Source organism: Passer domesticus, chromosome 5 (genome assembly GCF_036417665.1).
Source record: "Passer domesticus isolate bPasDom1 chromosome 5, bPasDom1.hap1, whole genome shotgun sequence".
NCBI classification, from domain to species: domain Eukaryota; kingdom Metazoa; phylum Chordata; class Aves; order Passeriformes; family Passeridae; genus Passer; species Passer domesticus.
The window spans coordinates 40,589,730-40,615,672 of NC_087478.1; the positions used below are offsets into that span (position 1 = coordinate 40,589,730).

At 35.7% G+C, this 25,943-nt stretch overlaps 3 protein-coding genes across 5 annotated transcripts in view; 1 reads left to right on the forward strand and 2 right to left on the reverse strand.

The window, feature by feature from the left end:
- The first annotated feature begins 160 nt into the window (after nucleotides 1-160).
- Nucleotides 161-7,105, forward strand: RLIG1 (RNA 5'-phosphate and 3'-OH ligase 1). 3 transcript variants are annotated; one of them, XM_064419663.1, is made up of 7 exons: nucleotides 161-322; nucleotides 2,034-2,151; nucleotides 2,778-2,873; nucleotides 3,260-3,376; nucleotides 3,741-3,935; nucleotides 5,007-5,176; nucleotides 6,142-7,105. In XM_064419663.1, exons 1-7 carry the CDS (start codon nucleotides 233-235, stop codon nucleotides 6,328-6,330), a joined length of 975 nt encoding a protein of 324 aa, XP_064275733.1. In that variant the 5' UTR covers nucleotides 161-232; the 3' UTR covers nucleotides 6,331-7,105. The 3 variants fall into 3 exon arrangements, with proteins under 3 accessions (XP_064275733.1, XP_064275734.1, XP_064275735.1); XM_064419664.1 differs by having other exon boundaries at nucleotides 173-286; XM_064419665.1 differs by lacking the exon at nucleotides 161-322 and adding an exon at nucleotides 365-499.
- Nucleotides 7,106-7,644: 539 nt separating this feature from the next.
- CEP290 (centrosomal protein 290) overlaps nucleotides 7,645-25,943 on the reverse strand; it is a 46,698-nt gene continuing 28,399 nt past the window's right edge. The window contains exons 35-54 of the mRNA XM_064419660.1: nucleotides 25,568-25,831; nucleotides 24,339-24,446; nucleotides 23,587-23,777; nucleotides 22,879-23,092; nucleotides 22,553-22,690; nucleotides 22,222-22,443; nucleotides 21,559-21,675; nucleotides 20,038-20,183; nucleotides 19,063-19,218; nucleotides 18,338-18,461; nucleotides 15,965-16,093; nucleotides 15,602-15,688; nucleotides 13,771-13,935; nucleotides 13,319-13,441; nucleotides 12,868-13,028; nucleotides 11,118-11,259; nucleotides 9,389-9,462; nucleotides 9,141-9,244; nucleotides 8,205-8,308; nucleotides 7,645-7,898 (exon numbers count right to left, since the gene is read on the reverse strand). Of these exons, the coding sequence (XP_064275730.1) occupies nucleotides 7,713-7,898; nucleotides 8,205-8,308; nucleotides 9,141-9,244; nucleotides 9,389-9,462; nucleotides 11,118-11,259; nucleotides 12,868-13,028; nucleotides 13,319-13,441; nucleotides 13,771-13,935; nucleotides 15,602-15,688; nucleotides 15,965-16,093; nucleotides 18,338-18,461; nucleotides 19,063-19,218; nucleotides 20,038-20,183; nucleotides 21,559-21,675; nucleotides 22,222-22,443; nucleotides 22,553-22,690; nucleotides 22,879-23,092; nucleotides 23,587-23,777; nucleotides 24,339-24,446; nucleotides 25,568-25,831 (2,955 nt within the window). The 3' untranslated portion in view covers nucleotides 7,645-7,712. The remainder of the gene's footprint in view (nucleotides 7,899-8,204; nucleotides 8,309-9,140; nucleotides 9,245-9,388; nucleotides 9,463-11,117; nucleotides 11,260-12,867; nucleotides 13,029-13,318; nucleotides 13,442-13,770; nucleotides 13,936-15,601; nucleotides 15,689-15,964; nucleotides 16,094-18,337; nucleotides 18,462-19,062; nucleotides 19,219-20,037; nucleotides 20,184-21,558; nucleotides 21,676-22,221; nucleotides 22,444-22,552; nucleotides 22,691-22,878; nucleotides 23,093-23,586; nucleotides 23,778-24,338; nucleotides 24,447-25,567; nucleotides 25,832-25,943) is intronic.
- LOC135300326 (uncharacterized) lies at nucleotides 16,100-18,331 on the reverse strand. The gene has a single exon (XM_064419673.1). The coding sequence runs from the start codon at nucleotides 17,804-17,806 to the stop codon at nucleotides 17,114-17,116; it is 693 nt and encodes a 230-aa protein (XP_064275743.1). The 5' UTR covers nucleotides 17,807-18,331; the 3' UTR covers nucleotides 16,100-17,113.

Sequence of the window (25,943 nt, forward strand, 5' to 3'; positions counted from 1 at the left end):
ACTCTCGCAGGAGCCGGCGCTGGAGAAAGCGCAGCTGCCTCGGTCGGGCCGGGTCTGCCCGGGCGAGCGGAGCCGCGCCGTCGCTGGGCCTGATGTCGGGCGGAGGCGGCCCCGCCCCGCGCAGCAGCAGCGCCCCGGCGGCGGCCGCGGCGGACTCCATTTCCCGTGGCGCAGCGCGGGCGGGCGCAGGCACGGCAGCGGCGGCGGGGGGCGCGGGCGGCTGGCCGGGGCCATGAGGCGGCGGGGCGCGGTGCAGCGCAAGGTGCCGTGTCTGTTCGTCACCGAGGTGAAGGACGAGCCCTCGGCCAAGCGGGAGAGACAGGTGGATGGGGCAGCAGCGGGACGGGAGGACGGGGCGCAGGCGGGTGGGGCTGGGCCCATGCCCGAGCCCAGGGGAAATCGCTGGGCCGCAGCTTGCAACGGCACGGACCGTGTCGGAGCCCCAGCCACGGCCGAGTGGCGAGAAGGTCGCTGCAGATTTAAGAAAACTTCACGAGAGGTTTGTGAAGGGGTCTCCCGCTAAAACGCGGGGAGGAAGGCCCGTGTGAGTGCCGTGTCCGCTCAGCCCCACGCTTCTCCCGGCAAGCGCGTACAGGTGTTCACTCTGATGCTGTGTTTGCTTTTTCTAAGTGAAGGCTGCTCCAGCATGACCACACGGGGAGAAACCATTCTGCCATTGCCGCCTGTCAGCCTCGCAGGGAGAAAAATGAGGCTGTGAGATGTGGACAAATTGGGGCGGCACTCTCACCTGTCCAGCTGCAGATCTGCTTGTGTTCCCTGATTTTAGTGGCAGCTGTGTAGTGAGAGCGAATGCAGCTGTGGGTGACCTTCTCCCCTTGGTGATTGGCTTCTGGATGAAAGAGCTGAAATGATGGTCAAAACAACAGTGACATAATTGTTCAACTCAGAGTTAAGCCATCTCAATAATGGTAATATAAGGGTACTTTCCTACGCTGGTGATTCTTCGCACAGAAAAACCTACCAGGGTAATAGATCTGGAACTGGCATGTGCTGTTTTTGTTTGGCTGGTTCTGGCTTGGGGATTTTTGTATTTTTTTGTTGTTGCTTCAATTTTTGTTTTGGTTTTTAAAGTTTAGGCAAGGATAAAACGTGGTTATGACTGGTAGGGAAGAAAAGGCGTGGTAGTCGTGGTAAAACCAGTGGGAATGTTTTGTCACTACCTTGAAAATTTCAATGTAACATTCATATATGCTGTTTGTTATGATTACACATCCTATAATATGAAACAGTCATGTCATGTAACACAGGTTCTCATTTTATAAATTCCACATTCTATTCAAGACTTCTGCAAGACAAGGACTTGCTCTGTGTTTTGCTAGCAGAAAGAGTCCAGATTAAAAGACAAAGCTGCCTGGGGAGAGAAGAGGGAGGCATGATGATTATAGAGAAAAAGAATTGACTCCAAACACAACTGATTGCATGGTTGCAGTGAAACTGTTAGAAAAGCTGTACAGAAGTCCTAGAAATTTGTACTGGTTGGCTGTTTGTTTAAGATACACAGATCATGTATTTCTTTGTCTTTCCAGGTGCGAAAGTGTTTAACTGACCTTGCTGATACTAAGTGTTTAATACCAGGATGCTTTCGCTACCTTGCAAAAGCACACCTGCTCTGTGTATTGCACTAACATGGTGCTATTGACTTTCATCTCCACGCTGAGAGCTGGGGAGAGCTAGTCATGAGGAAGTTCTATTGCCACCCTAATGCATGAAGATGGATCTCAAAATGCTGCTGTGTTGGACTGGAACCCTTCTAGTTTATTCACCCTGTTTAAAGTGGAAAGCAAAATCATCTCTAAATAATAACCAAGAATGGGAAAGAGGGAGAGACTTTACAAACAGATTGCCCTAGTTCTTCTGTCTTAGAGTACTTTGCAAACTATCAAGTTTGGAAGAAACTATTAGAAATAAGCCCTATAATACTTAAAGAGCTGGATTTGTAGAGGTCAGCTGTAAAAGGAGCAAGAATCTGTGTGAGACCAAGGCAGTAACGTAGCCACTTGTCTTCTTTTCAGCCATTTAAAGTTTTGGCAACTGACACTATAACTGGAAAGGCATTAGAAGCAGATGTACACAATGCGGTTCCTACTGAAAAAGTGGATGGAACCTGCTGCTATGTAACAACATATAAAGGTAATAAGGAAGATGCATTTGCACATTTCTCATCTGACTAGTGCTCATTTTACTAAGTTTTCACTTTTTTTGTATGATTTATTTACAGCTGTTGTGAATTCAAGTGTCATAAAGCATCTTCACCACAAAGTAATAGTTACCATAGACTTAGAAGGTCTTTCTAAAGTTGTTCTGGCATTTACTCTCCAAAATACATGAAGTATGATTTAAGTGAATATGAACATTCAGGAACTATTCTTGTTTTTAAACTTCCTATTAGTTAGTCTTCCTTGCAAAATGGGTCACGTATATTAGAGTGTCTAATTTCCTTGGGGAAGATTTATAGAAGTACAGAGGTTGGGAGCAAATGAGAAGACTGTGGTTCAGTGACTCACGGGGGCTCATGCCTTCACCTGCAGTTGTGTGTAAACTCTGTGTTATGCTAGGCAGGACTGTACACAGAATCTAAAATAGATTTGGAAATTCACATAGTGTACTTTGAAATTAAAGAGTGGATGGCTTTGCTTATAAAATTTCTCTAGTGACAAATGGGAATTCCTATCTTGCCTGTTCTGTAGTTGATTTCAGTACTCTGCAGGGTACGGTCACCTCAGTAAAGTGCTGTTTTTGTCTTTGGAAACTCCTAGGACAACCCTACCTATGGGCCAGGTTAGATCGAAAACCCTCCAAACAAGGTGAAAAAAGGTTTAAACGATTCTTGTACTCATTGGAAGATTGCAAAGGTTAGTGAAAATTTCTTTCCTTCTTTTTGACAATGTAAGTTATCCAGTTAAAAAAACAACTAGGCTAACAAATAATCAGTTATCCTGCTCCAGTTTTTTTAACATTAGCCTTTACATTGAAGAGCTTTAAACTGGAGTAGGTAGCTAAATTTTTAATCTGAATTTTTTAACTTTTAAACTTCTTAAAAGCTAAATGCATCTTTAAATTATCCTAATGGTAAACCACTTGAGTGTCACAGATGTGGGTGTTTGTACAAAGTAACTGGGACTACTGTCTGTAAAACAACATTTAGATCAATCATATTTTGATAATTGCATTGCAAGACAACTAAAGCAAAGTTGGTTAAGAGTTTACTAAAAACGAAGTGTTGCATTTATGTGTCTAGAATTTGTTTGGAATATTGAAGAGGATTTCAAGCCTGTTCCGGATACCTGGATTCCAGCGAAGGACATAGAGTTCTCTAATGGCAATCCTTTGCCCGATGAAAATGGACATATGCCAGGTACCTATGATGCAACACAGGTAAAACTGGGGAAAGGTGTGTGTGAATTTCTGAAGTGAATTAGAATTAATTCCAGAGTTAAAAATAGTAGTTAACATATTCAGAAAAAAATGGAATGTCATTCATTCGCTATCCAGAAAGGCTTTGTTCTTGTGACACATGGAAGTAATTGCAGTTTGCTGTACAAACTTACAGGCCTTCAGCTGAAGGCATAATTGTCACATTTGCATTCTTCTAAGATACAACAGTTTTTACTCTTTCTGTTTGTAGTTAACTGTAAGGTTTTTTTTAATGCCTGTAACAGCTTCTAGTAAGCATTTATTAACTTCTGATATTTACTTTGGTAAAATGTGTTTTCTCCTAGGTTGGGTGCCCGTGGAAAAGAACAGTAAGCAGTATTGCTGGCACTCATCTGTTGTAAATTATGAGGCTGGAGTAGCACTGGTATTGAAACACCACGCTGACCCAGGGCTTCTGGAAATCAGTCCCGTGCCATTATCAGAAATTTTAGAACAAACACTGGAGCTTATTGGAACTAATATCAATGCAAATCCATATGGTAAGTTTATATGGTCTGTTCTTAAATACTTTTTTTCTTAAGTGGTATTTTTGAGTGAAATCAATGCATTTTCTTTGTGTAAGTTTTTTAAAAGCATTTTCCAGTAGCAACCTTCTTAGAAAGGACAGAAAGACTGAAGAAACTGTCACCCAAAAATACTCACCTTAGAAAGCTGAGTTGTCATGGGACTAGTTATGTCTATTAAGCCTCAGTAACTATAAAAATGGTTTGCTTTTGTCTTTCAAAAAATATTTTGACTGGAAAAACTATTGTAAATATTACTGTTAAAATACCAGTATAATTTTTAAAGTTTGTTTTGAATTGAAGTACAAAACTTTATTCAGCCATTTTTTGGAGCCCCCAAAGTAAGTTTTTGGAGCCTCCACAAGTTGCAATTTTTAAATGATACAATAGGCATTTTTTTGAGGAAATGTAATTTAGGCTAAATTTCAGTTGTGGCTTCTGTCTTTAAAGGCCTTATAATGAGAAACCAACTACATATGAGGACAAGTGAGTTCTAATTTCTGTGCTTTGCTGTTAGGATAACTTGCAAGGATGCATAGGGAAAATAATCTTACCTGGTCCTAAGCATTTCCTCAGTATGTACAAGAATTGCAACAAAAAGTTGTAATAGTTGCCTTCTTAAATGAAGATTTATGTTAACAGGAAAAGGCAATGCAGTTTTTAACAGCCCAGTTTTAAGTAGTCATGAGAAGATATGCCAAATTTTCAGGAACTAAGGTATTTGTGCCATTGATCGTGATCTGAAGCATGAAGGATTTAGCTGGTATGGTGACTGAGGAGGTGACCACAATGTAAAAACAGATGACAGTATAAATCTATGTAATGTTTATTTTATACAAAGGAGGAGGAGGTTTTAATAAATATTAATTAAATGTGAGGAGGGACAGCTGCATTTGGTACTTAAAAATTTAATTAACTATTCTGTTAAAGGCAGGACAACATCGTAGTATCTAACAGAAATTTACAGAGTGCTTTTAAGATGTCTGCAATAACAAAAGTGAAGAAACACAGTAACTAGGAGTAAGGTATTTGTTTCTTTAAACATAGGATTGGGAAGCAAGAAGCACCCTGTACATCTCCTGGTCCCACATGGAGCATTTGAAATAAAGAATCCACCTGCTTTGAAGCAAAATGACATATTGTCTTGGTTTGAAAGCTGTACAGAGGGTAAAGTTGAAGGAATTGTGTGGCACTGCCATGATGGGTGCTTAATCAAGGTAAGTATGTGGATGGACATGTGGAAAGCACTGTAAGAATTCCTAAAATGTTATGTACTGATTTCATTTTTTGTCTTTTTTTTCAAAATTCTTTAACAGTAATGTTCTCCAACTCTTGTCTACGCTGAGACCCCTTGTGTGAGGACACGAGGCTTGACTCCATTTTGATCAGAAGGCTGATTTATTATGTTATATATTATATTAAAATACTACATTAAAACTATACTAAAAGAACGGAGAGAAAAGATGATCAGAAGGCTACCAAGACAAGAATAGAATAAGAATCAATAACAAAATCCCAAAATCCTGTGACTGCTCACAACCTTGGCACAAGTGGCTGTGATTGGTCACTAATTGAAAACAATCCACATGGACCAATGAAAGATACACCTGTGGCATTCCACAGCAGCAGAGAGTTATTGTTTACATTTCTTTCCTGAGGCTCTCAGCTCCTCAGAACAGGAAAAATCCTAGGAAAGGATTTTTTCATAGAATATCATAGCTACATCCAAGCAATGAGATGACAGTACAATTAGTAAAGCCACTGAATCACTACAATGACTACATAACATATTGAACTTTTTCATTCCCAACATGCTTATAAAGTAATTGAGAACATATTTTCTTGCCTCTCTGTATAGAAAGCATTAGTTTTAAAGCTTAATTCCTCTGTTTAAAAATTAAGTTCTCATAATGTTGACTAATAGAGCAAGTATTAATAAGAATGTGATTTCTGATTAATTAGCAGGTTTGTATTATTTCTGAAACTGTGAAGGACACCTTGGTTCTGGTTTGCCTTTTGTGCTTTGTTTTTGTTCATGTTCTAGAGATAACTTATTAATGGTTTTAAGTGCCCTGATGCAGAGGATCCTAGAATCCACAGACACCCACTCACTTCCCAAGCTGGGAATTTTTGCATTACTCTATCAAAATGGCTGAACTGACCTTCATTCCTTTTCTTGTAGCTCCATCGCCATCATCTTGGTTTACCTTGGCCACTTGCAGAGACGTACCTGAATTCTCAGCCTGTTGTGATTTCTTTTAATGGAACTAAATGTGACTATGACTTTGAACCAAAAAGTTTGTTTCACCATTTTTCATTGTTGGATGGACAAAGATTTGACCGACTCAAAGATATCAAGTTAGATGCTTGAAAATTTTTTTTTTAAGTTAACAGTTGTATGTCCTGCATTCCTTTTACTTGTGTCTATCACAGCATTCTTCAAGAATACTCTTCTAGCTTAGGCAACAGCCCAGGTACTACTGTTATCATTTTAAGTTTATCCTAAAAGACTAAATAACAGAGATATGACAGCCAGAGCAGAGATCTAACTTCCAGCATGTTTATTTTATGAAAAATGCTTAACTTTTGAACACATTCCTGTAAACTGTTAGCATTAAGTGTAGGAAGTACATTTTCTACCACTGTCTGGTCCTAAAAGCTTTACTAATGAATGTGATCAACTGGAAGAGTTACATAAGTTGTGCTTCTACAAATGTTATTATTATGACACTGTTGTATGTAGGTTTGAGACTTGGCATCAAGCTTCTTGACTGTAAAAAGACATATTTCACTTGGGACCAGAATTAGTCCTAAAATTTAACAATTTTTTAAAAATTTGTAACAGTTTCTTATGGGGGCGAACTTCCTGGTATCATTTAACTGTACATCTGCAGCATTATGCTATTATTTAAAAATCCAGTTAACCTATATCCTACAGGCACTTGCACTATTTTGGGACAAAAAGAGTAAATAATAGAAAATACTCAAATTTTATTTTAGAGAGCCTAGTAAGTGGAGAGAGACATGACTTAGCTTAGTCAGTAGAAATAATTCTGTTTACAACTGTGTCTCAATTAGGAAATTTCATCACAGGCATATTAAGTAAGATAAGGTATATAAATAATAAAGGTGAGTCTGAATGATCATTTGAGTTGGCTTTATTTCATCTCTGCTATAAAAGTATACATCCAGCAATATAAAATAAACAAAAAGAAAAATCTATTATGTACAAAAATACCAGTGGTTTGGCTGAAATACCATAGCTTCATTTTCAGTTCTTTGTTCTTGGATTTTTTAACATTGAGGTAAAAATAACCAGGAATGTAAGAACAGACATCCAGCACACTCACCCTGAGTTCAGAGTTAAACATTATAGTTGCACAGGACAACAAGAGCAAATTACATATTCTTACTGATCTGGGACTTAGCATACTTAGTATGCTGACAGTTTAAAGTTCTATTAACTTTTAAAAGAAGCCCAAAGTTTCAATTTCACCTGACACCTTATTACCCAAATTAACTGTTTTGAATAAAAATATATTATTGCACAAGAACTCGGAGAGATAAAACTTGCTTTTGTTTTGACTGTTGTATATAAATACTGACAATTAACTGTTGAATAATCCAATTCTGCCCTCTTAGGTGTGTGCAAATTAACATTTTTGTTAAATTAACTTTAAGAGACTTGTATAATTCCAAGATAAACAGACAATTTTATTTTTTGTATCAATGATGAGGATACTGAATACTACCCTAATCAACAGAAATATTGCCTGGACTATCCTGAATGCCAAACTCTTCACAAAGCTGGTTCAATCTCTCTTCCAAGATAATATTTTTTTTTACTTCTTCCTTGTAGTTATATTTTAGATCCTCAAGTTCTTCAAAAAAGGAAGGATTGTAGGTCTCTAGTTCTCTTCTCAGCTCTTTTGTCTCCTCCTATTGAAAAGAATGAAGGAGTACCACCTTTATCCAGAACTTTGTCAATACCACACAACACCTTTATTGCCTTTTTCTTGAGGTATTATCATAATAAGATCTTATCTATCTCTTATCATAAGAGAATAATGATCTTGTCTAGAAGCAAAAAACTCCGCCCATAAACAGTACTTTCATAAAAACAAAATAGGCTTTGTAAACTGTTTAAAAATTGACTTTGTCATTAAATATTAATTCAGCTATTAAACAGCTCTTTCTAGCTAACCATAGCTTATTATCTTGCCTAGGATGATCCTTGCAGCTCACCTTTAATTTCTGTTTTTCGAGCTCTGAAGCCTCCAGCTGTGACTGGAGGTCATCCATTTCTTTCAGTAGTTTGTCAATTTTATCCTCTACAGTTTCATTATGTCCTGCAAAAATAAAGATTTTTAATGAAATTTTAAGTAGTGAAAACCCATGGTACAGATAATCTTGTTTCAATAATTCTGCATGTCCTAAAAGCTGAAACAGTTAAATAAAACCAATTGGAATCACCAAACATTGAAGTCACCTTGGCTTTTCCTTAGTTCTTGTACCAGTTAGGCAGTGGTGTGTAGTTCCTATGATTGAATGCAGTAGCCCAGTGGCCAGTCTCTTAGCACACCTTTGAGAAATACAACTTGTACACCTCCTCTGAATTAAATGCAGGAAGTTTGGAAATATCATAAGGATCTTGTTGCATATATTTATAACTTCAATAGGGTTAGTTTTGTTGGGTTTTTTTTTCTCCAGTCATATGGCAGTGTGCTGCTCCATAGTGCTCTGCTTTGCCCATGGGACTGATGTCTGCTAGGTCTTAAATCTTTCACAGAGCTGGTAACTGGAAATAAACACTCATTCTCTAGCATCTTCCTTTTTGTAGGAAAGAGGATTGCAATGAATGAATGACATCTTACAGTCTTTTGAGGTTAATAAAGCAGGTGGGGGCAGGAACTACACACCTTCTTGTGAGGGGAAAATCATACAAAGTTGCCTGTTGCTCAAAATAATTGATTATGGAGATTTTTACTGAAAATTCTCTTCAAAAAGCTTGTATATGTACTCAAAAATCCAAGACTTCAATCTGCTTCAGTTTATACTACTTCAGCATTAATCTACTTCAAATAATTTTGTAGATTTATTATCACTTTGCACACACATATTAAGTAGTTTTAGACTCTAAATACAAGAAGATCATTATTTTAAGGTATTGAAAATTATTACCAGTTGCAGGACCTTCACTTGTAGAGGTGTGTCGTTCATTCGTATAAGCCTTCATCTGATGTAGTAGTTCTGCTTTTTCTTTCTCTAACTGATTATTAGTTGATCTGGAATATTTAAAAAATAGATTTTTTTAAAAATTATTAAAATATTTTAAAACAAAATACTTAACTAAAAATTGCAGTGGTCATTTCCTGATCTTATTTCATGTATATTGGCTGAAGTGTTTACTTAGTTTAGAAGTACATTACCTTAAGAGCTGAAGCTCCTTCATGATGTTTTGCTCTGTCCCTGCACCTTCAGGAAGATGTTTAAGATGCTCAATCTTAAAAGAAAAATTAAGGAAATTTTATTCTTGAAAACAATATCCATGGCAATGCAGTTCAGATAGAGTTCTCTTGAATACAAGATTAAAAAAGAATGAAAATAATACTAGGGATGTAACCAAACATTAAGCTATCAAAAAAACCCAAATTGTTCCTGTACAGTTTCTACACACAAAGCTCATGCTTGGCAGCCTTTCCAAAATTTGTAAAGATCATTGCTACGTATTTCATGAAGGGTGAAGAAATAAGTATTCAGAAGTTAGACTTACAAAGAAAATTGGATACATAGCTACACCAACATACTGTATACATATGCATAAGGAATTGATGTCTAAATAATTTAAATGCTTTAAAAATATTACTGATGTGCTTATTTGCACATGGTTGTTCCAGTTCATTTTGAAAGATTGCATGAAAACCCTGTGATTTGCAATGACAACCCCAATGAGGGTACACTGACTAGGGGTGACATGCAGTTAAGTTAGAAGAGGTCCCTGACCAGAGAGGGAGGGAGCCTCTGGAAGAGATGCCTGGTAGATGCAGGAGCACAACAGTGGTTTAAATATGTGATTATATACAAATAATAAATGCAGTGACAGTTCATGAACTCACATGAGGCTACTGGCAATGATAGGTTTTTGTTCTGTTACTACCTAACATGGTAAGGATTTGAGTTTTTTTTTTTTACACAATCAGGCTCTGTTTTTTGAAATGCAGTTAACTTTGATCTCATCCCTTCATCAGTACTTGAGACATGAAAGAAACTGGAAACTGTGTTGCTCCCAGAGTAATACTTCTATCTCTGTGTTAAATTTGCTGCTGGTATATACTTCATGTTACTAACACTGATCTTAGAAAAGGAAAACCAGGGAAAAACTAACAAAGTAATTGTTTTACAGGAATCAATTCCAAATTCTATTTATTGAACACATCTGCTTCCTTACATTATATATATATATATATATATATATGACTTTCCAAATTGTAAGTTTTGTATTTGATACCTTACACTGAGAAGCACCAGTACGAGCTGCCTGGGGAAGAAAATCATCTGCATATAAATAAATGAGAAGATGAAAGCTAATGTAGGGGCAATTCTAGGACTGTAGCTCTGTACTTGAAAGCCAAAACAAGATACATCTTTTCAAAGGTACCTGAGTTGAAAATTCATCAACTCTTCCACATGTACAATAGTACTTGTAAGACTACTGGAGACTGCACATAAGAGAGTGGACTGGAAACAGAAATGAGCATCCTGTTTGGGATAGCAAACAATGCTCTCCTGCCTCCCACAAAAAAAAAAAAAAACTGGAGGGAATAGGGAAATCTCTGCAGCAACCTCACTGCAGAACAAGCTGGAAAGATTGTAAGACCTTTTGAAGCATCTATCTACAGGCTTTCATGTCATCACTGAAAGTACAGAAGAACACAGTAGAAAAATAATAGTTTTCCTCAGACTGCAAGTCAAGAATATATATTGATAATATGTGATAAACCTCATTAATTGGCTAAAAGATGTAAATATAGCAACTATGACTGAAAAAAACCTATAAAATAAAGGATTGGAGAAAAAACAAGTATTCTGCCACTATAGACATTACAAAGACAAATTAAGCATTCTATTTTCAGAGTTATCTAGCTGAATTTTACTCACTTGTTCTTTTAGATCTTGTAAATTTTTATCAGCATTTTGTTCACGTTCTGTTGCTTCCTGAAGCTGCTGTTTAAGGTTTGCAATGCTTTGGGCTTTTTTAGCAATATCTGTTTCCATTTCCTTCAACTTAGTTTCCTGCATTCTGGCAGTATTTTCATTTAGAAAAAATAAGAGCAAAAGTTAATACTTACACAGAAACAGAGATTAAAATATCTTTAGGAGAATAAATGCTGTAAAATACACCCTAAAATATGGCCTTGAAATAATCACTGACCTTATAAATACAGTTTGCTGAAAGAAGCATAATGAGAAACACATCTTTAATCCTAGAATAAATAAAGGCTTTTCTAGATACTACCTTTCTGTGGTTCTCTTTTTGTGTCTACGCTTTATTAAAGGGGGATAGGAACCTTTTTATGCTATTGCACATAAACCCCAAACACCTGCTGCTAAAAGTGCACATACTGGTACAGTAGGTACACTAGTTGGATCTTCAGGATCTTACTTCATACTACCTTTGGAAGTATTTTTTAATGATTTAGTAATTTATGGGAAAGGTACTGAGAAAAGGGCTAATAGAGAAGATGAAGAGTCCAAGGCTAAAACTATTCTGCAGTAAATTGTTTACCATAGAGGAAGAGCAGTCTGAGGAAGATTCCATTTTGCTTTGAGCTTTACAAGGCCACAGAAAGGTTTGTGTAGAATTTGAAATGTTTTAAGGTACCTCTAGAGGTCATGTGGCCCAGTCTCCCATCTGAATCCATCTGGATTTTCAGATAGCAATACAGTTTCCAACACCTTGCTATCTGCCAGAGTCTTCTGAAGGGTGACTGGGATGACACCCCTTTGTCTGCCCTAAGAAACACTTACTGTTACCATGTATATGCATTGGTAGATGTGCTGGTAAGGTGGGTTGCATGTTAAAGTTCCCCAAGCAGCTTCTTTAGGTTAGTAAGGTCATTATGTTATTAACTTACTTTAAATTCATGTTAAAGTAAAAGCAAAGAGAAGGCTTTCTTCACATGAGTTGAAATAGGCAAGTACAATTAAACATGGCCATGTATTTTGGACCTATACATAACTATGTATGTCTCAACTAAATAGAACCAAGTAAAATGTTTTTCAGAAGAGGTGAAGAACAAAAAGAATAAATGCATGAATACTGCTGAGCCAATATGCCATATCCTCTCTCTGCTGTAGCCATTAGCTACTTCTGTCCTGTCCTGCAGTTGGTTTTGCCCTCCTTCCTTAGACAAATTGTCTGTCATCTGGCCTTGCATAGAGACATTTTACCTCACTGACAGTTCAGGAGAAGGTTAAAAACAACCAAATGGCTTTTTGAGGTCTCAATGAAGAAATGGCTCAGCAATATGTCAGAGTAGCACTAGACCCTCCAAGGGATCCTGTGGGAGTGCAAGACTGGGAAGGGAGTAAAATCTTGCGCATCAACAGTCATCTCACCTAAGATGAGATTAGACAAGTCTCTGCTGTCCTGCTGATTTTATGCTCTAACAAGTTTACTGTCAGAGGTTCTGATTTTGTAGATGCCTTCCATTTCTGTTTCTTAAAGAGTACTTTGCAACACATCGACTTACTTCATCCTGAAGTCACCCAGGAGTCCAGGACTAAGTATTTCTTACCAAAAATTTGCTCTCTGCCATCCTTATGCAGGACACAGGTTGTTTATTTCTCTTAATAGCATAAGCATTGCATAATTTTTCTGTCCTCTTATTACATTCTCAATTCCTACCTTGTTACAATGGACTTCCAGTTTCTGCTGTCAGCTCCATCAAATTGGCTCTCAGCCAAATTTAGCTTCTTAATGGTTTCCTCCAGCTGAACATTTAATTTCCCATTTAATATCTCCAAGTTGTTCTTCTCTATTCGTAGCTTCTCTCCACTGTCAGCTTCCTATTGTTCAATAAAAGCAAAGCTTTATGGAATACTTAACCTCACAGGAAGCATCTCAAATGACGGTGAGAGAAGGTCAGTGCTGATGTAGACGAAAACTGCATCCCAGACTACTAGCACTGCAACTTCCAGATTTGGTCTTGGGCTGGCCCTTGGATACCTCCTCTCCACATATAGTGAAATAAAACTGTCATAGCAATATCAGTGTTATATTGACCATTAATAAAAACCATATACTCACCATAACCAGTGGCTAGTGGAAATAAAGGGGTGCATTAAAATGATTATACCTTTTTCAGTTCTTTACGCAGTCTCTCATTTTCAGTAATGAGTTTTTCCATTCCTTTGGTTTTAGATTCGTAACGCACATTCAGCTGGCCCTCCAGATCAAGTTTCGTTTTTTCCATTTCAGACTAAAGATCAAACAATTTGTTAAAACACATTTACATCACTTAGTAGAAGATTTCAGATTTCCATTTTTAAAGCACAGCATAGTTACAGCTACTTAGCACAGTGTACATTTTATCACATAGTTAAATATATCCTTAAGGTACAAAGTACCCTAAACCATGCAGTATATTAGGCTAAAATGACGTTTTGCCTTTCTGTTCTATATCTTTAATATCTGGCATTTTCAAAACAGTTTTGTGCCAATCAATATCAACAGGCTTGCTACTCCATTTTGTGACTAACTTGCATATAAACTGTTACCTAAATATAGTTACTGGAGATAAAACTGTACCTTTAGCCTCTCATTTTCCTGCTCAAGACAAAGTAATTTCTCATTAGAAACCACAGCTGGAGCTTTTTTCAGTTCTTCATTTTCTCTTTGGACTCTCTCTACAACCTTTTTCATCAAGCCAATTGTTTTTTCCAGTTCTGGGACTGTCTTTCCACTTCTACCAGCCTACAGAGGGGGAAGGAAAAAAGTAAAAGTGAGCAAATTGTTCATCTTAATGTTCTGAGATACTCCAAATCTTACTTTATTGCTTATTTTCCCATTGCAATTCATATTTACAGGAAAAAAGATGCTTTATTTTGATATGACTTGAACCCTAGAATTTCCAGCATACTTACCTCTCCAAAACATCTAATGATTTATTAATTCCCCAAGTCAACAAATCAACTCCTTCATTTTCTACGTTACCCTAAAGGGCTGCAGTTAAGTCTCAAAATCTGCTGTACTTGTGAACTAAACTGAAACATTAGGAAAATAAATCAAAGAAAGAGCTACTTAATTTATTTAGCTTTTTTTGTAGAAAAATTCCCCAATCCAACAGACCATGCAATTACTGTTGGGGGCATTGGGGAAAAATGCTGGGCTGGAAGCTTGAGGGAAGAAAAGGGCCCTTTTTTAGCAACCCTTCTTCTGACTTAAAGTGTATATTAAAGTAGATCTCCCTTTCCAAAGGAATATATTCTTCTTGCAAAATGAAAAATAAATAAATGTGGGGGAAAATATTGTAATTTTTCTATTTTTCTTATTTCACTTCATTAATTAATGAGTTAAAAATTTTGTTAGGGAGTCTTCAAATCCATTTATTTTCTCATCCTCTTTGTAGCAATTTCCTCACCAATCATAATTTAAAGATGCTGCTGATTCTAGTTCTGGGGCCATAAGGTATCTCATTAGGAAAATGGGGAGGATTTTACTCCCTGGACTTCCACATAAATGTATATAGTGACCAAATTTCATGATTAAAAAATATTTATTTTTCTTTAAAATAATTGGAGGGATTAGGAGGTTTGTATTGGTACACAGCAGAGTTAAAGAAAAACTTGTCACATCTTGCTGCCTGTGAATTGAGAAAGCAAACTGTGAATCTTTCTCCTCAGAACCTTTGCATGAAACAGTTGTAAAAACTGAATCTTCTTGTCCAAGAATACCACTGCATAAGAGAGACGGTACACAAGCAGTCTTAACTTAAAGTCTTTACTTAAAGCATAAGTAAAATAATCAAAAATATCTGATCTTTTCCAGGTATGCAGAAGCAGAACTCAATTCTCCTTGTATAGTGAGCTACAAAGTCACTTAGGAACTTTTATTAGTTTGGTTTTATCTAGAAGGTCACACAAATAGTTTGATAAGTGAGCCGCAGGAGACACACTACTGAGTACTTTTTTCCCTTTAACTTTGGAAATACTGTTCTATTAAGGTAGTTGACAGTAGCTAGGGTAAAATTTAGCTATGTCACCTCCATAGAGTACAACAAATAAAAAACTTCACTAACAGTAACTTACCCTTTCTACATCTGAATCAAATAATTTCCATAGATACATGAATATAATTTTCATTATTATGGCTGTAACTGGTATTTATTGTACATATAGGCTTCTGAAGGTAACTAATCCAAATGACAAAATAAGGCCATAATAGGCAAATATTTAATAGTCATTCTAATGGTCCTGTTAACTTAATGTCATTAATTCATTGTAGCATTTGGTCAATAAAATAGAACAATTAATGTTTGGTTTTGGTTGATTCCAAATGATTTCGCTTCAATAATACTTAGCTTTTTTTTTGCATTTTTTTTTTCATTTACATATGATGAAAGTGCTGTTAGAATACTCACCCCTCTAATGCTGTTCAGCTTTCGTTCAACTTCTGCTTTCTCTTTTTTGAGAAGCTCACACATTTCTTTTAAATCCTCTACTTGGTCCTACAGGCAAAAAAAAAAAGTAATAAGCAACTTAGATCTCAAATTGAGGTGAAAATCTGGTGAACAAAATTTGAGTGCTTTTACTTGGAAAAATTTAAGAGAAAATTTCCCATCTCAATGACATTTTCCATTATTTCTACCACCTACTCAACCTTCTCATCTTCTGTAAAAACATGAAAAGTTTACAGTACATACAGGAAAAAAAAAAACCATTTATTTTTAAGCAATTCCCTCACCAGTGTGAGGGTAAAGGGGACTAAAGTAAGAAAACGTTACCTTTAGTCTTGGCAAATCTTTCTTGGCCTGCTCTATTTGGAATCTTAGCTCAATGTTTTCCGATGACAATCTTAAATTTTCCTTTTCTTGTTCTCTTCGATACTGATCACTTGATCCTGCTCCTGATGTCTTGAGAAAAGAGGGGGAAAAATTATTATTAAATGGTAATGTACTAATTCAATACAACTAACAGTTGTAGCTGATTAAGAGCAACAGAAAACTAGTATTTTTCACAGAAATTAAAAAAGAAAGCATTATTACCAGTTTTGATCTAATCTGCTTTGATTTTACCACCCTCTCCTACATTTCTTAAACTTGCTTAACCTTTAAGGGAAGTTTACAGATCAGTATAAATCATAAAAATTTCATCAAACCAAAATTACTTCTCAAACTATTCTGGAGAAGTAAACCTCAAAGACTAAAAGATAAAGAAGCTACTGAATGAAGTAAGCTGTGGCACTGTACCTGGGAACAGCATCTAATTTTAAGGGCACACTCTGATAGTTTTTAAGTAGCACATACGTCATGAGAAATTTCAGTTATGTCAAATGGAGCAGAGAACAAGCCAGGAATAGTAGTATGTAACTCTCATTGAATCTGTTAGTTCTCTTAAGTCATTCTCCATGGAGGATAGTGATTTCAACTACACAAAGACAGCTCTGCATACTTAATAGTGCCAATTGAAATCATACTGATACAGTAAATTAGTATGCCTCACTAGTAAAGAGTAAAACCTTTTAATAATTTAATAATCAGTGGTTTTTATTTATGTAATTTGGGAATTAACTGTATGATTCATTACTTTATCACTAACTAGAACAATCAAGTATTTGCTTCATTAAAGCTTTTTTTTTAGAGTAAATAATAACATATCGTAAGTCTCTTAAAGAATGAAGGCCATCAATTAGCTCCATGTATCTTTAGGGTTATTTGTAAACTCTCTGGATCAAAGTTTGAGAATTGACAGTAGCTTACTTGCGAGCTGACATGCATGCTATCATGAAAGTACAAAGTTTGCTTTATGGACCACTTGGTGAGTACTTCAATATCCCTTCAGACTATGCACAGGAAAGCACTGCTTTTTCAAGATCAAACTATTCTATTTCTACATCATTTGTACTGAAGAAATGCTAGAGGGCCACTACAGTATCAAACCTCAGGCATTTCACAAAACTCTGGGGTCGTTTCAATCCCTTCTGTACAGCTTTGGTCATTTTCCTGTTTATTCTCTGTAGTGTGTTGATTCATTTCATTATTCATATTTATTTTCTCTGCTTCACAGTCATTAGCTTGATTAGGAGGTTGCCCTGAATCAGACTGATTGCAGCTCATTTTGTCAGCATCAGGCTCCTCTACACATTCTTCTTCATCGACATTTGAGTGCTTGAAGATTTCTTGCTTCCTCTCTTCTTCTTTTTCTTCACATTTCTCATTAACTTCTCCATTTTCAGGCTGGATTATATTTTCTTCTTTTTCACCACAGTTCTCTTTACCAGCTTCAGCTATAATTTTGGTTTTCAGTCCTTCCCTAGAAATCTCTGTGTCCTTGCATTTCTCACCATCTTCAGGGTGCTCTTCAGGAGACACTTCTCTGCTTACATCTGCAGCAGTTTCCTGGACTTCATTAGGCATGATGCATGTTTGCATGTCTGTGTCCTCATCTACTTCATTGCCATCAGTAACTCTATTACTAGTCTGATGTTTGATTTCAGCCCTATTTGAAATAGATTTCTTGTGAAAGAAATTCAGATACTTTTGTTTACTGACAGTGGCAGGAACAGACTTGGTCAGTTCAGTTTGGTCACATGTACTCTGAGTCAAGTTGAAGATAGAGTGAAGCATGAAAGAAAAGCAGAACACAGTAAAAGAAAACAGGAAATAAAGGAAACTAGAATGTACTGTTAAGTCTGTTCTTGAAAGATTAAGAAAACTTAATAATGCAAAATTTGCAATGTAAGCAGCCTTGTAAAAATCAAATGGGGACAAAACTACATAATGTAGCTGAAATGAAGCTCAGTATTTCCCCAAACTCTGTGCATCATTAATTTTAATCACTATATAATATAAAGTAGTCTTTTAGTTGCAGACTTATGTTTAAAAATATATATTCCTTATTTCTCCACATATGCTAGGATGCTGAATATTCCATCTTCTACCTGTAGGACACAGAAACTTTAAGTTTTGGGCATCTGGGTGTTTTTGGTGTTTGGTTTGTTGGGTTTTTTTAAAACCACTAAAAGCTGAGTATATCATATCCTGCTGTAGGATGGTGTCATTTAAATAAAACCAGATAAATTACATAGAATACCAAATAGAAAACAAATACTTTTCCTAAGCAGTATTCTATGTACTATGGTTACATAATTAACTTACCAAGGGTTTCAAAAACGTCTCTCTTGAACATTGTCTCTGCAATGCATGAAGCTTTTCCTGGAGGTATTGATTTTTGAAGTGTAAATCTTCCACAACAGAGTCTCGTGGGATTGCTTGCAGTGTTCTACATCAAAAAATGAATCAAGCCAAAACAACAGACAAATGGCTATTAAGGCAGAAAAACATCCCTTAATGTAAAAGCACTGTTAAATTCTGGATTTCTATATTGGATTTTCCCAGTGTTTCTAAGTTAGTTATTGTGAATCAACGTTGGCCATATTTCAACTAATCCCAATGAATGGAAGATACTTGCTTTGGCAAAAGGAATCTGCTCTTTTCAGATGCATACAGTTTCTATTACTCAGGTACATTATCCATGGTGATAGTGGATAACTGGTTAAGCACTTCCTAACTGCACTTAGCAGTTCCTGTAACTTTCACGAACTCTAAACTGTAGTTTAAATTCTTCTCAATAGAAGCCATATGTTTTTCATATTATTTAGCTTTTTAGAATAATGAACCATGCTGCATATTCTCTGAACAAGCACAACTGCTCCCAAATACTTTTAAGTTTGCTCATCATGGACTCTAAGAAGAAATTTTAAAATTCCTGTTTTTTTTTCCTTCTTGAATTACAGTTTGCTTATTAGAGACTATCTCATTCCACATATTTTTTTACTAATTTAGATTTCTCACTTTTTATATTCTTTTAAAAAGTCTCTTACCTCAAATGTGCAACTTCATTTTCTAACTCTAGATTCTGTTTTCTTAGTTCTTCCACTTCTTTTTCAGTTTCTGTGGCTCTTACTCCAACAACACGGTCAACAGTGACACCAGTAGTTTTCAGTTTCTTCTGCAGAGCAATTTTCTCTTTTTCACTCCTGCAACATCCAGTAAATTTACATTTTAAAGCTTATTTGCTGAACTGCTTTCTTGAGTAGAAAATACTTTCTGTCTTAAAGAATCACATTTGCATTTTATCTGCCAACTGAACCACACCCTCTTATCTATTTAATAAGGTTACTGTGTAGACACTAGACCTTACCAAAATCTCTACTCAAACCCCAAAAAAACCCAATGGATATGAAGTCAGTATCATGCACATCATAAACCACTTGTTTATTGCCTTGTTCTATGTGAAATTCAGGCAAGGCTTGCTAAGAATAAGAGCCATTTTGAAGCAGTTTCAAATCACACTTTAATAACAGCTACAATCACTCCCACGCCTTTTATCACTAAAATCTTGCCATTGCTTCACTGAAGTAAACATCTGCAGAGCATATGGATATGGTTGTTTACTGAAAAGGTTTCCAACTCACAATCCTAGAACTGTCATTACTGCAGTAACACTAGAAGTATCCATTCCTAGCAACCTGGCTAAATAACACCACTGTGAGAAACAGCCCGTCTTCATAAAGCTGTTATTTTCTTTATGAGAATCATAGAATACTAAACCAGTAAGCTTAATAAAGGACTTAATTTTATCTCAAGATACTTTCTTGTAATACAGGTAGTTGGCTTCCACAAGGGAAAGGATACTAGAAGAGTCAGCTGCCTGCTGCTTGAAAATTAACTAATCCCTTTAGTCTCAACAGCAATGTCAAATTCTCACCATCAATCTTATAATTACTGTATGTCAAACATATCTGTATTTCCCTTATGTCATCATTTTGTAGCTGAATCAATTAAAAGCAACTCACTTTGTATAAATTTCCTTCAATGTATTCAGCTGTTTGGATAAAGCATCTGCGTCTTTTTCCTTTTCCCTTAGTTTGTTCCGCAATCCTTCCATTTTGATTTGCCATTTTTTACCTTCATCCCATCTAATTATTTCCTCCTTGGAGGTCTGTGAAGAACATAAATAGATTCTGTATTTCCCTTTGATTTCTTCTCTTACAGCAAAACAAGCAGACACATTAGAAAACTAAGAATGATATATTCTTCATTTATCAGTTTAAAGCAGGGAGTCATAGCAGGCCCATAGGTAAGTAGCAGATTCAGCTGGATACACTGCTGTGATTGGTGGATAAAGATAATGCAGTTGATTGCTCCTACCAAATTCATCCTTAGATTTTAATACTTATATTACAAAAAAATAAGTGAAGTATTTCATGAAATTAGAGGTGCTAGTGCAATGTGCCCTTTAACTTCAAATGACACATTAGATTTAAGACAAAGTAGTTTTTTGTATGGCAGTTTATAACAGATCTGTCTTCTACAACTCATCAGGGGCTTGCAGGCCCCTGTTACACAGCTTCTTTTCCTACAAGAAATAGAATCTCTATTAAGAGTTAATAACTCAGTAACTATAAATTATACATTGGTTAAAATCTGTACCTATAGAATCACAAATGGCTACTGAAAAATCACAGTAAATATTCCTGTACGAAATTTTTGCTTTGGTTTGGGGTTTTCTTTATTTATTTTTAGTCAGAATTTTTCCTTCTCTGGTTATTCCCTGTACTTCATTTTCTGGTTTTGTTCTAAGCAGTTACTGCTATGAAGCGATAGAATGAAAGGCAAATCTTGGAAAACAGGAAAAATGCATGTCAAGTGTGAGGAAAAATACCTCTAGACACAAAGCAACAGGTATTTAGAACATTTCAAATTAATTGAAAGCATATGTGCAGTTGTAGAATAGTATTTCACATCATACATCAATAGTCTGACTCTCATTACCCAAGTATGCTGTAATATTCCAGCATACTTTATAATTAATATGAGCAGCCACTAATTAGTTACTGACATAGTAACAAGCAAGAAACCAGCAAAACACTTATAAATTAACATTAACATAAATTTGAGTGATTAATCACTCAGAACTTCTTGTATGAAGAGATCACAATTGTCAAGAATAATCTATAATTATAGAGACATCATCCCTTTTAAGATTCACTCTTTTGTTCCTCAATATTTTATGCTTTTGCTAGTGCATTGATTTCACAAAAGCACATTTGGCAGGACTCATGTAATCAATTTCACCACTACCTAAAAAATCTTAGTTTTCTAAGATTTTGTAGAATTAAACATAAATTAGAAAAGGCAGGAAAGCCTTAAGATACTAAGTAACAAGAGCAGTAACAAAGAGCATGGGAAAGATGAGAAGTTGCAGCCAAGAAACTGCTTTTATTCTGGTCAAGTTTTAGAAGAAATAGGTAGAAGTGAACAACCTTGGCCTCAGCTGATGAGCTCTTTCAAAGCCATGACATAAAATCACATACCTTGTCTTCTCTTAGACTCTTCTTTTCTGTTTCTTCAGACTTTTTCTCAAGTTCACTTTCCAACTTCTTAATTTTTTTCTGAAGCACATCTATCAGATTTTGTTCATCAGCTTTGCTCTGAAATATTATAAATTTTTACAGCTTCAAGTTTAGTGACTACTGAATTTTTTCTCCAGTCAAAAAATAAGGATTTTATTCCAAATTGGTAAAATTAGTTTAAAACCTAAATGATTTTTTTAAAATTACCTTTAAATTATTAAAATAGTGGAATGTAACTTCTCCCTCAGAACTGAATAATCAGCAGCAAGTAGCTGAATTTTAAAAAATAGATAGATGAGTCTTCTGTAAATCCCTTACTTTTCTTCTAAAAGGAGAAATAAGTAGAGCCAGGAAGAAGACAAAATACCATTTTTCCAAAAAGCTATGAAAGTGGTTTTTCAACTCCTCAGACTCTTTCAAACATATTTCAAGAAGTATGCAATTACTTTTTTTTTTTTAAGCTGAGGCAAAGAAACAAGATAATAGCTTACACGCAACCCAGCTGATGAGCAAAAAATAAATTTTTAATCAAGTGTAAGATATTTAAATCTTTCACCCCCCAAACCAGCTCATCTATACAGAAACTTGACCAAGATCAAACATAGTTTGAAAAGTCACTTCTACCTGAATGCTATTGCTTAGCCTCCTAATCCGGTTCTTCAGTTCTTCATTTTCTTTTTCTATTTCATTTTTTTCCTTCAATATTTTAGCAAGTAGTTTTTCTTTCTTCTGAAACTCTCGGTTTAACTCATCCCTTTCATCAGACAACAAAGCTTCCTTGCTTTTACTTATTTTAAGGCTCTCTGTAAGTTTTATCATCTGATTATTCAATTCCTCTATCTGTGTCTAGAAGGAAACAAAAAAGTCAGCAAAGGCACCAAATCAGGTTGAAGTCTTTTTCTCTAACTCCTGTAAAACACAACAAAGCAGTACAATGACATTGCCTAGCACTCACCGTAAGCTCCTTGGTTTGCTTGTCAACAATCTCCTGGACATTCATCTGTGCCTCTTTTTGTGACGCAGCAGAAATAATTTGCTGCTCAGCATTGGCAGTCATTTCTGCTCGGAGCTCTAGAAGTGCTCTGCTCAAAGCCTGAAAATAATTAATTCAATTTTTTTTGTAAGTGAAGATCTGCTACAAAACAAGAAAAGGCAGTTATATTTTTCTTTGGCATGTTATGCAGTTATATTGTATGTCCTGCTCAGCTATACAAAGAATTCTTAAGCATTAGGAAAAATTTAGTCTTTAAGTGACATAGAGATTAATTTTTGTTGACTAACTTTGTGCTGGTTCTCTTTTATCGCTAACTGGCTCTTCAACTGTTCCACCAGGTTTTTCAGTGTTGTTGTGGGTGCTCTATTATTTGCTTCTTTTTGGACCTCCAGTTCAGCTTTAACATTTGCTAATTCCTTCTCCTTCTGAGATAATATGTTCCTCAGTTCATTTGCTTCTTCTTTGATTTGTTCCACATCAACTGTGTGCTTTTCTTGAAGCCTAACAAAAAAATAAGCATTAATAGGGTACAGTGTAACAATTAAGTTAGCAAACTCTAAATAAATCACAAAGGACACAATATTTTATTTTTATTATTATAGCATCATATTTTTTCTTCTTAAACATGGGATTAACTTTCATGAGTATAACCTTGTTCAGCAGCAAACTCAAATGGATATGTCATGGGGAGAAAAATGACTGAACACAAGCCAGCAAGTAATGCAGTAACTTAAAAACAACTTTCTTTTTCACTAAATGGCACAAAGCTAACAACTAAACAACATTTTTCAAGCCACAGTATTAGCCCCAGTGAAGGGCTACAGATTAAAAATAATTTAAAACTGCTAACTATACTAGTGTATTTGAGATTTTTTTCAGCTAAATCCTCAAGTCAGCACACACACATTCAATTTGATAGATCAGTTCCGTAGCATCAATACATAATTGACTTGAACCACTCCAATGTGCCTTATATTAATAATTTAAAAACTTACTGGGCTCTGATTGCCTCAAACTCATTGATTTTCAATATAGTAATTTGTTTTTGTTTCTCCAAATCAGATGATGTTTTCTTTAATTTTCCAACAAGTGAAGCAAGAGAATTATCCTGTTCTGCTACAGTTTGCTCTAAGTGATGAAAATATTTGCTGTTGGATAGGGACATAGATGTCTTTTTCCCTAACTCCTGTAAAACACAACAAATGCAAGTGATAAACATTTTAAGCTTTAAGCAAAAGATAAGCATTACTGATGCATTTTTACTCATTCCTAGATATAATCAAGCATTAATAGCTACCATTTATTTACTGAGATGTGATTCTTAGTTCAGAGAGAAACAGGTTATGCTGGTTTGAAAAGAGCTTTCTACATCCATTGATCAATATAATACAGCAGAATATAAAGTGCAGAGAGGAATTTTGAGTTTAAATAGATTAGCTTAATATAGCTATACATTGAATGAGAATGATAGAAAGCATTATATAACTCTCCCCCCTAGAATTCTCCATAAATTAGGATGATATGCAAAATGCCTATATATACTGAGGTGGTAACTGGTTTTTTAAACTTGACTTCTAATGCCTCTCATGTGAAATCCCTCAAAAACAATGCAACCATTATAAACCAATCACCATTTCATTTGTCCTGTCACCAGTTATTACTCACTGTTGACTGCCAAACTGTTCTTTCCAGCAACAACGTAAAAAATATAGGAACAACATCACCAATTCTAAAATACACGACTCACCAAAGCAGTCTCTTTGAAGTTATTAAGGGAATTGTCAGTGTACAAATCTAACTTCTGGTGTAGAATTCTTAGGTCTTCCTCATGCTTCTTTGCTATTTCCTCTTGTTCCTGTTAGTTCAAAATAAAACTCAAAATAAAACATCAAAATGATGTACACTACCCCAGAAGTTATGAAACTGCAGTGCCTTCAAGTTGTTTGTTTACTCATTGCTCAATAATGCTCCCCAGATTTTCCTCTAATTCTGGAAGTTTTTAAACTTCTTCTAGCTATAATCAATGATTTTCTTTTTTCCTTTTTACACTATTGGGGGAAAAAATCAACTCTTGCAGTTTTAAAGCATGTAGCAAGTAGTATGGTGTAACAGCACAGAAGCTGGAGAACAAAACAGTTGGTGCTGGTCCCAACTGTGGCTATCAGTATGGACAGTAATATCCACACCTGGGACATTTCCAGTTTATGTACCTTGGACTATAGTGTGATCCTATGGATGGAATGCTAGCACACATTTTAAGACTACCTTTTAAGACATTTTAAGGCTCAGTTAAAGACTGCATCTTCTGGGTGTTTTCCAAACAAAACCCCTTGATTTCTCCCAAAAGAAACAGCTCTGTGTGTTAACCAAACCACACTATGAAGATGATAGAAAGTCTGCTTTGGAAAGGTGCTTCTGATCTAAAACCAATGCATGTTTGGTTTTGAAGTACCTCTTTGACAAAATGTTTATGCTTTAAAATACACTTTATGTATGTAAAGAAAAAACAATATGAATTATGCTTAAATAATATAAAGTATGCTTAGGCACACTGCTTATGCTTTAAAAAATGCTTTAGTTTAAAATATGCTTTAAGAATGTTATCCATAAATGTATGTCTTTCTTGTACTTCCCAAATTCACTACCAGATGCAATCCAGAGATCTGCTGCAAATACTGAAAAATCCCAAAGAAATATACAAAATAGACTGAGACCACTTCAGCAGAATTTTCATTTTCTTCATGCCAACTACTTTAATTCCTAGACAGACATTATATACATAACCTCTTGACTAAGCAAACCTACTGTTCTAAAAAGCTAAAAAATGCTATATGAACTTCCCACATATAAAGTAATTGTCTCTGTTCTGTGTGAGATTAGAAACTTATATTTTTAGATTTCGCTAGCAATGAGAAAACAAAGAATCAACTAAAACAACTTGAAATGGAAGAAATTTCAGAAAAAAGGGTTAACTACCTCTCTTGCTTTAGCAAGCATATATTGGTATCTTTTTAACACTTCCTCCTTTTGATTCAATCTTGCTTGCATATTTGCAATGGTTTGATGAGCAATTTTAATGGCATGATGGTACTCTGAGTCATCTTCTTGTTTGCTTAGTTCAGCCATTATTTTCTCTCCTGATGTTCCAGGTAATCGAAGTCTTAATTCATTTATAACTTTGTCTCTTGATATAACATTTTGTTCAGCTTTCCACAGAGCGGTCTCCTTTTCTTCTAACTTCTACAACAAAATTTCCAGAATTCAAACACTGCAAAAACATCTTACTTTTCAAGAAATGTACCGGAAAGATTTATCTAAACGTACTTACAAACACAAAACACTCTGTACTGGG